Source organism: Chanos chanos, chromosome 2 (genome assembly GCF_902362185.1).
Source record: "Chanos chanos chromosome 2, fChaCha1.1, whole genome shotgun sequence".
NCBI lineage: Eukaryota > Metazoa > Chordata > Actinopteri > Gonorynchiformes > Chanidae > Chanos > Chanos chanos.
In genome coordinates, this window is record NC_044496.1 from 18,909,904 (window position 1) to 18,921,565 (window position 11,662).

Genomic DNA, 11,662 nt, shown 5'->3' on the forward strand with positions numbered 1-11,662 from the left:
GATGGGGAAAGAAATCATTTGCGCTCTATTATACTGAACTTGTGTTAGTGATGTTCATCATAAGAGTCCATTACTCCATCTCCTGATTCTAAGTTATTCCAGAGTACTGTTTTTAAAAATGGTACATGCTTTTCAGTGTGTGTAAATATATGTTGGGGATGGTTGTTTTTATTGGCAAGGCAGTATAGTGTGAAATATTCCTCCATTAATGTGTTTCAAGGCTGTTTAATGAAGCCAAAACATGCAGGATAGAACCAAATCACAAAAATCAAGAGATACTCAATTGTTCACAGATGTACACAGCCTTTGAATAAAGTGGATATTATTCACTAGCTTCATACTGATCCCCTGGCCAAATGACAAAATACAATCACAATCCTAAGATTTACCTGTTTAGTAAAATATATAGCATTGACTCTGTACACTAGCATTCAGTGGCTATTTTCCAGTGGCGCATGAGATGTGCATATTACTGAACTGTTTTCTTAGACTGTCTACACTTCACAAAAACTTAATTTGGGCCAAGAAGACGCAACATTCAAGTTATTTATTCAGTATGCTATTCAGATAAACACAGCTTTTCGCTAATATATGTTTGGATGCCGTACACAAACATGTCTGTTAGATTTGAGAACTCTGGAACCAGTCACATTCAGTGGTAAATCTTGGCTGACAGTCATACCAAGTCTCCACCGTGTTCAGTCCATTATGACGGCAGCTAACTGTACATCCATCATTCCTCAAATGAGGTATTTATTAATCTGCAGTATTTAGCAGCCAAGCCAGTTATTCAAAGAAATGATTCTTAGCAATTTTGATTACACATACAGTAAACCATGCATTTGCAGTAAACCATTTGGACAAACCAAAAAAAAAAAGAAAAGAAAAGAAATCATACATGACACAGTACAGTACTTATATCCTTCACATTGACTAGACATTGTGAACAAACCAGGGAGCCTTTGGTCTTCAGTCATATCCACCTATATCCACCCTTCAGTCAAATCCTGCCAGTCCAATCCAAAATTAACAGTACATACGCAAAGGCACAAATGTTCCTGTTTGGTCAGTTTAAGGCTACATTACATATGATTGATTGAAAGCTCTAGAAGAGAGAATGCAAGTCTGGGAGAGGAAAGGCTTCATTTTCAATGTTTATCCCCATAATCACTGATTAGGTCCTTACTCAACCAACACTGAGACCACATCAGGTCTGGAAGGACAACGCATGGATTGGAGTAGCACAGCTGGAGTCCGGAGGTCCCAGGGCTGACGCAGATATGAGAGAGGTTGTTCATGGGTTAACTGGTCTGTTGTGCTGCCAGTGGGACCATCCCTCGGCTACCTCTGAACAGTCCCCCTCGTCCTGAAAGCCAGAAACACATGTTAAATCCATAAACCTCATTACTGCAATGTCGACGACCATATACCATTAACCATACTGCATGTCACCTTTTAAGGTTGTGTCCAACTTTACACTTACCACACAACCAACCACGTTTCAATCTGGCGAACTACAGGGGAATCTTTCATTCATATGATATTATTTATAGTGAATACAAACCTGTCCACATATTATTTGCATGTGCTTATCAGAAAAGTGCATTAAACTGTAAAGAGTAAGTTTGCAAGGGTTGTTTTTTTAACAATGGTAAAGCACATCACACAGCAATACGGACAGTGAAAGAACTGCAAACATGTGCACAGGTTGTAACACAGCTTTACCCAGAATTCATGTGCTACTTTTAAGTTTCATAGCTTATAGGCATCTCTGTTGTCACTTGCCATCACATGTGGCTGTTGGCAAGGCCAAGCAAGGATTCTGTCTTGGCCCAGACATAGCTAAAAGGAGATGCATCTGTTATCAAGGCGTTTAAAGAAAACTGTATGAGAGAATCTATTTTGAGATAAAGAGCAAATTTCAAAAATGTTATGACAGCCAACTTTCAAGGCCTTAAATTATAACAGGGACACCTTCACGCCGTTGCTGCAAGCAGGACATAGAAATAATGGCAGGCACAAAAGCGGATAGGCTGCTTTTCTGCAAAGCCTCAGGAGAATGACAGCTAAGCTAAGCTGGCCAATACACCCACCCATCTCCTGAAAGGGAAACTGATAGCAAAGCCAACTAATCATTCAGTGCCCTGAGGGAACTGACAGAAAGAGGCAGAGGACTTGGACTGGAGAGCAAGAGAACATGGAGAGCAAAAAGAAACGGGCAGCAGACAAGCAGGTAATGCAACACATCTTTATTGAAACATTCTCTCAAGGAGCGACGTCAGCATACAAAGAGCAGGACTGCAGGGAGGTTCTCGTAAATGGATAAAAAAAATAATAATAATAATAATAATACTTTTAGGACCTAATACATTGGAAAGAACTGAGGGCAAAAAAGGAGCGGGGAAAAAAAAAACAAAAACAAACAAACAAAAAAAACGGAACACACCCATGGACTGGTCTGACAGTGGCAAGGATTTTTTTTGCATTTTATTTTATACAAAAAATAAATTAATGAAAATCTTTCAAGTTTACAGGAATAGCTATTCATTTTAAACATAGATTTGCTGAAAAAAATCACAACACTGACTATTTCAGCTCTGTGTGTGTCCCATTAAAATATTAGTATATTAGATATATCAAAGCAGCCTTACTTGGAGCAGTAAGCTAGAAAATAAAGTATCACTAAGGAAAAACAAAGTATAAAAAACTGGGGCAGGCCAAAGACATTCTCAGTAACAGAATGTTAAATGTTTAATAGAGCAGTCCTAAAGGCTTTTAGGAACGCATCGCTTGAGCATTACCTCGAGAGCAACCTCGAGGTCCCTGGGCGGCTCCACGTTTGAAGTTCTGCTGAAAACCCTCCTGTGGACATAGATCAAGCCATATTAACACACACTGACATACAGTACACCTGTGACAACGGCTGTTAGAAAACCTGTTCTCTGCTCCTATGTACATACATTATAGTGCCTCAAAATATGCAGCGGTTTTTAGCAAGACTGGACTTAGCATGTACTCAAAACGGAGCCAGATCCCGTGTTACGATAAAAACAAAGGCAGAAATCAAGACTGAGGTCATAGCCGAGATCTTTAAAACCTTTTAAATGAAAGATTACCCGCTGGTAGCTGCTACTGGAATAATCCCTTGGAGCACTGAACTGGGTTTGCCCATAACCAGTGTTTGGAGCATTTGGGAAAGCAGGGCGATACCCATCATATCCTCCTAAAAGAACAGCACATCATGAGCATGTGGAGTTTAAGCAGCTTGACTGATTAGGTTGTGATATTTCTATGTTCTGTACAGCAACACATTCCCCAAATATTAAAACCAGGATTATTCAGAAGAAACAATGCAGATAAGAGGAGCGTTTGAACAGACCTCTGAAACCATTAGAAGGTCCACGGTAACCATTAAGGGCCCCACGGGCATTCCTTGGGCCAGCACGGGGCATGGCTCTGTTGTTATAGAAAGACTGTCCAGGTCTGCCAAAGCCGGCGCCCTGCCCTGTGGGTTGCTGCGACATGGTCTGATGGCCAGCAGAAGTAATGCCTTGATCTTGGGAGTGGAAGGATCCAACTACTAGGAACCACAGAAAAACAAAACTGTTTAGCTTTCAGCTCATCTGAAAAAACAGGCACAAGGCTCAGGTAAGGCTAAAGAGGCATAATAAATACTGGTCCCAATGTAAACACTTCCTTACCAGATTCCAGAGGCTCCTGCTGCATCTCCTGCTGCTCCACTGAGTGAGCAGACTGGGCACTGAAGCCTTGACTGTAGCTGCTCTGATACTGGTTAGACAACTTCTGTGAGTCCATCTCACCGGATGGGGGAACTGGGGCGTTTAGATTGAACACCTGGGAAAGACAGGGGAGAGAAAGAGGCTGTTTTAATTTGACTGTGAAGTAAACATAACAGCACGCAACATGGTGCCACCATTTCCTGAGAGACATGCAGTCATGGACCGCAGAGTTCATAACCAGTCATTACCTTGACTTGAAATAGAAAACAGGACATCTGCCCTTGACCTGAGCATCTGGCTAATCACAGCAATGCTCAATTCAGGCAGTAGTTAAAGAGTTTACAGATGATAATCTGTATGCTAATGAAAAAGCTCTCGAAAATAAGAGCTGATGGCGTTTAATAAACAATAAAAGAGCAAACAGTATGAGAGGGCTTGAGAAGGAGGGACTTGGGCTAAAAGGATGAGGCCTACCGCTTGCATTGACTGGAATGGCGCTGCATTGACGTTGATGCCGCTGTGTAGGGGTTTGGAGACTGGCTGAAAGACTTGTGGTTGGGTGGCAGAGGGTAGGGAGGAGGAGGCGGGGGGCTGCTCAGATGACAGGGGCAATGAGACCTAGGCAGGAAGGGGGAGGGATGAACACACATCGGCCACGCTATCTATTGCTCCGGGCTGTAATGAAGAACTCACCGGCATGCGCAAACACATCTTAGCAATCGCACGGACACAACATACTGTGTGCGAACTAACAAATTTGTATCTGCGCACCTGATGGGGGCTGATGGCGTCTGACTGAGGGCGGAGGTCAGGGTTGTGGGAGGTCTGATAGAGGGCGGGTGATGAGTAAGCCTCAGGTGGAGGAGAGACCATGGACACCTGGGATAGCATGAAGAGAGTAAACCCCGTGAGACATTAGGGAGCTAACCAAAGCTAGCCACATTCGGGCAGATCTCTTCCCTCCTAGATAAGCATCTTTCATACTCTGAAACAAAGGCGCTTACCTGCGTTGGTTCAGGTTGTACAGGAACTGTGCTGTGCTGGGAGAGTCTGGGTTCTGCATGAACAACAAAAAAAAAACCCAGCATTTAAATGACATCCTGAAATAATACTATAAAGTTTGGTCATGTAAATGACAGTGTCATAACTATCTGATAAATGATGTAAGTACTCAAATTCAGATATAAGGTGTAATCCCTGACTTCCAGTGGAGGGTTGAGGTGGGTGTGGCGGCTAAAGCAGAGTGTACCTGGGGCACAAACCATCTGAGCTGGCTTCATGGGCTGTGCCGACACAATGGCTGGGTCTATAGGTGCTCCATCAAACTCCAACATAGAGTCCTGCAGTACACACACACACACACGTAGAGACACAAACACACATGAATATAAGGAAGCCATGGAGAAACCGCAAGGGAATCAGGCTGTAAAACCCACCTGCATGAAGTTGTAAGTGCCCTGCATCTGAGCCATGAGGTCCTGGACCGCTTGTTTCCTGACCACAGGGTCAGCAGCAGGAGCAGCGAGGACATTTTCAGAGCTGACAAGGGCTGGGCTTAGCGCTGCATGAGGCTGCTGCTGCTGCTGCTGCTGCTGCTGCTGCTGGAGGGAGCTGACCACCTGCTGACAGAACATCAGTTTAGAAATGGCCCATTACACCAATGTTTAGGGCTCTGCTCCATGAAGCTAGCACCTCATGAGTCTAGAAATGGAACTAAATCCAGACACCAACTGGCGTGCAGTAACTGTGATTCAGTTTTTAGCTGTCTAAGTGAATGAAAGGCAGGGATCCAGAAACCTACCTCAGACCCAGCACTGTTCCACTCTCCTACATGTTCCCTGTCGTTACTGCTGTAGGTAGCTTCTGGAATGAACTGTCTGTTTACAAACTACAAAGAAAAGTGACATTTTAGGCACTGGCAGGCCATAATTAGAGATAATGGAAGTTATACACCTACAAAGTAGCTGTAATATACATGATCTCAATATTTCCAAAGGCAGGGTCTAAAACATCAAATATTACACCGCTATTCAGGGGAAAAAAAAATAAAAACACAACTGAGAGGAGAAATCTGTAGTATAAAATCTCACCTCTGTTGCCTCAACTTCAAGTGTGTCTGTGTATTCTTGAGTGGCAGACCCTTCTGTGGAGAGACATGCAAAATGAAACCTGATCCTCATGACAACTGTGGTGTCTATTCTGAGATAAATCACATTTACCTGGCTCACTAGGGTGTTCTTCACTCTCTGGTAACTCAGTGACAGCAGGCTGCTCCTCTTCACAAACTCCATTCTGATGAAGCGGCATTCGATCAAAGTATCCACTCTGTAGCATCTTGTCCAGGGTCTCCTTAAGTGCTTTGTCTGCAGAGAGATGGGAGTTGGAAGGCTTAATGGTAATTATTTGTTTTTAAAGACAAGGTCAGAAAAGGCAAAGAATAAAAAGGTCTGACACATCTCCTTTCAGTAAGTGGGAAAACTTCACAGGTCTTCATGGACTTCATCTAAGATTTAAAAATGCTCTTCATAGAAGCTTTCCCTTTCACAGTACCATCAACTTTCCCTTTACAGTCAAGTACTAATTATAGATGATGGATCAGTAATACTCAATGTTATGGCTCAAGTACCAGCATTGTGGAGATTAAACCCTCAGAAGCAGGGTTTAAAAATCAGATATTTGACACGAAAACTCGGGTGCTTCGATGAGAACTGGAAAACTGTCCTTTTTTTAAAGTTAGCTAACTAGTAGCAGAATTTTCTGGCAACATTTGTGTGTGCTTTTGAAATATTTTTGCTGAAGCTGCAGTTTTAAATGGACTGTTAGCTTTCAATTTTCTGTTAGTTAGTAGTGCATTGCATTGGAATCAGAAACACACATTGTCATGAACTAACGCGATAGCTAAGCTACTTTCGATGACCTCTCTTACATGCATTTAACTTCGATGTAAAACAGATGTATTTTTCAGCTTCACTGAGCTTTAGTACTGCCCTCTTGTTCACACTAGATGATAATTCTCTCAAACAGTCCACATTCTGCTCGATTTAAAGGAGGACAGCTAGTTGCGTGACAAAGCAGAAAACCATAGTTTTGAGCGATTGCCTGCAGCAGTGGGTTAAAAACATAACTGCTAGGGCTAAACCATAGATATTGGCACTCTATTACTGACTCGTGTGTGTTGTTGATGTTTCTAGAATGTTAGTGGTGGACTCGGTAGTTAGGGAAAAACAGAGTGTGGCTGTGTACTGGCTGGCACTGTCCATCACTGCTGCCCTTACAGAGAGGTGCTGAACAGGACACAGGCAGACTGCCCAGCTGCTGACTCAGGTAAAGCTGCTCAGCCTCTGGTAGCCAAGAGCAGTGCTCAACATAGCCAGCAACCATATTCCCTGGCAGACAGGACCAATGATGGATGGCCTATTTCAGAGAAATTCTTTTAATCCAACTCAAAAGGTTCCAAAGGATCTTGAAGACACAATACATAAACATATATTCATGGTGCAGATGACATAATTGATACGCTGTCATTACTTATTAAATGAATTCAATGCACCTACATGTGGTTCCTGCCACAGCTTTATCCCTTCCTTCCAGCAGCTCCCACAAGTGCACTGATGCCTCCTCAAACTGCTCAGTCAATCTGAAAGGCAATTCAGCGAAACAAATATCAACTCTGAACAACTGAAACCAAGATTTCCAATGTTATGAAAAGGTGGGTCATCAAATGTTATTAAAACACGCTACCAAAATAATCAAAAGGTATCAGACCAGAATACTGACAAGCAAAGAATGAATACAACTCAGGAGCTCAGAATCTGAACAGAAGGGTAGATTTGTAGCTGTATTTACAAGCAGTTTGATGAGCGACACTAACCTAATGTTTACATCCCTTTCAGGCCCAACCAGCTTGTAGAAGTCATCTAGTGCAGCCAGATCTCTCTCTGTGAGTAAAGGAGAGTCCCCGCTGGCCTGGCTCAGCTCCTGCCTCACATTCTCCTCTCCCAGCTGGTCCAGCATGAACTGCATCTCTAGCACCGACTTTAGCCGCTTTCGCTCTGCCTCCTCCCGCTTCAGCTGCTCTCGCCTTGCACTCTTCTTCACAGCTTTCTGGACCTGTACGTGCAAAAAGAAGACAAGAAGGGTCATCGATAACCTACCGCACTCAGGGCCCTAATACAGTCCCCGAGCAAAAGTCAAAGGTGAAGGAAGATATCAGTGGGACTGGCAGCAGAAAATGAAACACCATGCTAAGAGTCCATCACTCTTGGGGCTCACTGGATCCTCAAAAAAAATAGACCTACTTCAAGGTTCAAAGTCAGGAAACCTTTCTGCAACTCCCGAGCAAACTCCAGGTTATGTGCTACCTCCTGAGATTTAGACAGAGCTTCCTATTTAAAAAAAAAAAAACAAAAAAAAAGGAAGACAGAAATAAACACATTGACAAAAAGAATTGGACAAATACAATTTGAACATTAAAATACAGCAGCAATAAACTCAAATGTGACGGTACACACCAGCTGATCTTGGTTGAGCCTCTCTCCTTTGTTTTTCCTGGTCTGGTAGTCATCCAACTTGCTCTGAAAGAGGAATGACAGATGATAATGACAATAGGGAACAAAAGGGAGGTTTAGACCATGCAGAATATTTACATGCCAGTTAAAAACTTAAAATAAACAACAACAAAAAAGAGGCACTGAAACAGAAACATATGTTTTAATGTAATGTAAATGCCTGAAATATTAAATATGTTCAAGTTTTACAATCTGTACTAGAGACATCCTGAACAACCAGTTTCTCTCCAAGCAGGTTACTGATTTAAAGATACTCAAATGTTCATAATAAGACATCAGAGAGAGAGCTCAAATTTCATTTTCAACGAAAAACCTTCCAAGATGAGAAACAACACAGCATAACATAGGTATGCGTAAATCTTCAACCTAGCCTTCCATACATGTCATGTGGTCTTCAAAACAAAATAACAAAATGGGAACTGAATTTTATGGTTACAAATAATGCCATTAACCTGCCCACAGCAATACAATATGAATTATCAGCTAAAAGGCATAGTCCATTCTTTCCTCCAATAGCTCATAGCTATGTTATAAACGCTGTCTTAATTCAAAGTAGAGCAAACTAATGTATCAGTTTAAACATTTCATGGCTAATTATTTAGCAAGGTCAAAATTAAAAGTAAAAAATAATAATAATATATACATGGACACAGGTCATGATAATTTCACTACTGTCTCGTCAGTTTCAATAATGTAATCAAATCCTGATAAGTCTACTACATAATGTACAAGTTGCTTATGCTAAAGTTAATTATCAAATGTTTGAGGACATGACTTGATTTAGTCAATAAATAAATCACTTTTTTTATAGCAGATACCCATTTACTTATGTGTAGGCATTTTTTTTATATCTGTGAGGCATGATAAAGCAGTTACCTTCTTCTTTTCCATGTTGCGAACCTTTTTGTCGAGAACACTGAGGACTTGCTTCAGGGCCTCACACTGGACCCCTGGTGACTGGCTCATCGAGGTTTGAGCACAACCCAGTTCCGGACTGGAGGGCTGGACTGCACTGTTCCCTATTGTTGCTGCGGGCATCTGTGGAACACACCGGTACATTTCTGTGAGTAAGCACCGTGTGCATTGTCTGACCGGAAGATTTGGGTCTTTTCGAGGAACGCTACGGCCTCTTTACAAGAAGCAGAGTGATTCCGCAGCAGCTGGAAAAAAGTCACAATGATCCCACTCTCTGCTTAAAGACTGCCGAGAGCTCTGCACCGACCGCGTCCATTAATTATACAACAGTGCTACAAAAGGACTTGCCCAGTCACTGAGAGATTTAAGCTAAAATGACTACCAAAATGCATCCGGCTAGTGCATGTCTCAGAATGATGACACCCCCCCTCCTCTCTCTCTCTCTCTCTCTCTCTCTCTCTCTCTCATGAAAAGGACAAAGCCGGTGCTGAAAAGTGAGAAAATGTGGGTTAAACAGCCAGTGGGCTGCTCACTCATATTCTTCCGGGATCAGCCATCTCTATCATAGCATTACCCCTCCGTCCTTCATAAACAGATAGCCCAAATCCTCTTTTACGAAATACACGCCAGATTGTCCAATGATTCATGTATTCTATAGGGTGTCTCTAACCCCAACTATTCTCACTGCATCCATTATAATGGTACATACTGTGAAAAATACAGTGTATGCCATGGTGCGAGTCAAACCTGAAAGATCCCGGGAATTACAGGCTGTTCTAGCATAAGATTTTTCAGTTGCATGTAAATAACGTTAAACCTAGTCATCCTCTTTTCTTCTTGTTTAGCTACACAGCTAAACGTTAGCCAGTCAGCTAAGCTACATTACTAAGACTTTGTGTTAGCATTAAGTAGCCTGTTTGCCTACTTACCTTACTTCAGTCTAACAGAGAATAGGACTGTGAATAATGACGGCCAGCATCGATATCTTGCTGATAGAATTCATTCACGGCAAGTTAATCTACCGATGAATGTATAAATACAGGCATACCAAGAAACATCTAGCGTAACACGCTAGATATAACAACCTAGCTAAGCTATCTGCTAGCGAATTAGACCACAATTCTATCTACTGTAGCTATTGTGAACTTGGCCAAGAGACAAGGAGGTGCTTCTCCGATTCCCCTGCTCTAGTTTTATCTTACACGGATCCCCTTACCTTCGTTCTCAGTAACGAAAGACAGAAGTATTTTTGCTCAACGGATTTCTTCAGAATGATATTTATTAATATTCTTAATGCTTAAGCCTGTTGGCCTCCCCGGCAACTGCAAACTCGCGAACCGAGAACTGGTAATTTATATGGCTGAAAAGGCCCTTTTGGGTGTCCTTATACTGCCTGAGTTCATCTCGGGAGACTCGCGACGGATAGACGTCATACCAAGTGTAGCGTAACATCAAAACTTTCCCTAAGTCTTTTGATTCAAGCAAATCTCACTTTGACATCATTGAGCGAACGAAAATGATAATAAAAACAACGAATTTAAACAGTGTCATTCAAACCGACACTGAGAAAACACTAAATAAACAAACACAAAAACATTTTAAAGATTTGAAGTAATGTGGAATGTATAAATATGTTCAAGTATAATAATGAATATAAATGTTTGTACTTTTTTAAATTGCAGGCTAATCATGGTGATGTAATATGACTGAAGTGTCATCATTTGGAAGGTCTGGAGCTGAATGTCTCTCAGACAGTGGTTATTGTGTATGTCTGCTTTATGTTCAAGTTAAGTTTGGCAAATAGCTTGTTTAACAACAAAAACAAACAAACTAACAAAAGACACCAAGAGGATACAGTGTTAAACAGAAAAAATGTAGGAAAGATCAAGATGCTTTCATGGATAAATCCATCTCATTTGGATGTGCTGGAAGAGAATGTCTTTACATGTATATTTATAGGTGTAATCTCTGAAATGCTCACTCCTGTTTTTGCAGTTAAACATCTTACTGATCATTACCTTCTGACTGATTAATGATTAAGGTGCAGTACACATGTTTATTACATGTCTCAATTGTTCATTGCCTACTATGGCTGTAGCCTAATACTGTTGAATGTATTTGGTGAGACAAAACTAGCATATTTCTCAGCAGTGCGTAAATAGGTGATGAATGAAACCCATTACAGCCAGCAGTCCCTACTATCAGCACAAGTTGAGCAATAGCGTTGCTATTATCACATAAAAATTTGTGAGCATTTCTGAAGTGTTAGAAAATTTCCCATCGAAACCAGTTTTAATAATTGAATTGGCTCTTCTTGGCTCCCTTGTAACTCCAGAGCTTCAATTCAGGGTCCATCAGTCTACCAGAGGTCCTATTCAGCCACACAGCAGCACTGGGTTCGGTAGTTAAATAGATAAATTAGTACTTCATTGATCCCAG

The 11,662-nt window shown here is 41.6% G+C and overlaps 1 protein-coding gene across 2 annotated transcripts; it reads right to left on the bottom strand.

The window, feature by feature from the left end:
* Nucleotides 1-268: 268 nt before the first annotated feature.
* On the bottom strand, nucleotides 269-10,531 carry caprin1a (cell cycle associated protein 1a). 2 transcript variants are annotated; one of them, XM_030764791.1, is made up of 19 exons: nucleotides 10,440-10,531; nucleotides 9,185-9,346; nucleotides 8,252-8,314; nucleotides 8,039-8,125; nucleotides 7,612-7,850; nucleotides 7,295-7,377; nucleotides 5,960-6,103; nucleotides 5,831-5,883; nucleotides 5,542-5,628; nucleotides 5,177-5,359; nucleotides 4,990-5,080; nucleotides 4,745-4,797; nucleotides 4,512-4,619; nucleotides 4,215-4,358; nucleotides 3,702-3,855; nucleotides 3,380-3,580; nucleotides 3,117-3,223; nucleotides 2,802-2,862; nucleotides 269-1,366 (listed from the first exon to the last, which is right to left on the bottom strand). In XM_030764791.1, exons 2-19 carry the CDS (start codon nucleotides 9,344-9,346, stop codon nucleotides 1,302-1,304), a joined length of 2,085 nt encoding a protein of 694 aa, XP_030620651.1. In that variant the 5' UTR covers nucleotides 10,440-10,531; the 3' UTR covers nucleotides 269-1,301. The 2 variants fall into 2 exon arrangements, with proteins under 2 accessions (XP_030620651.1, XP_030620650.1); XM_030764790.1 differs by having other exon boundaries at nucleotides 5,177-5,362.
* Between the last annotated feature and the right edge of the window lie 1,131 nt (nucleotides 10,532-11,662).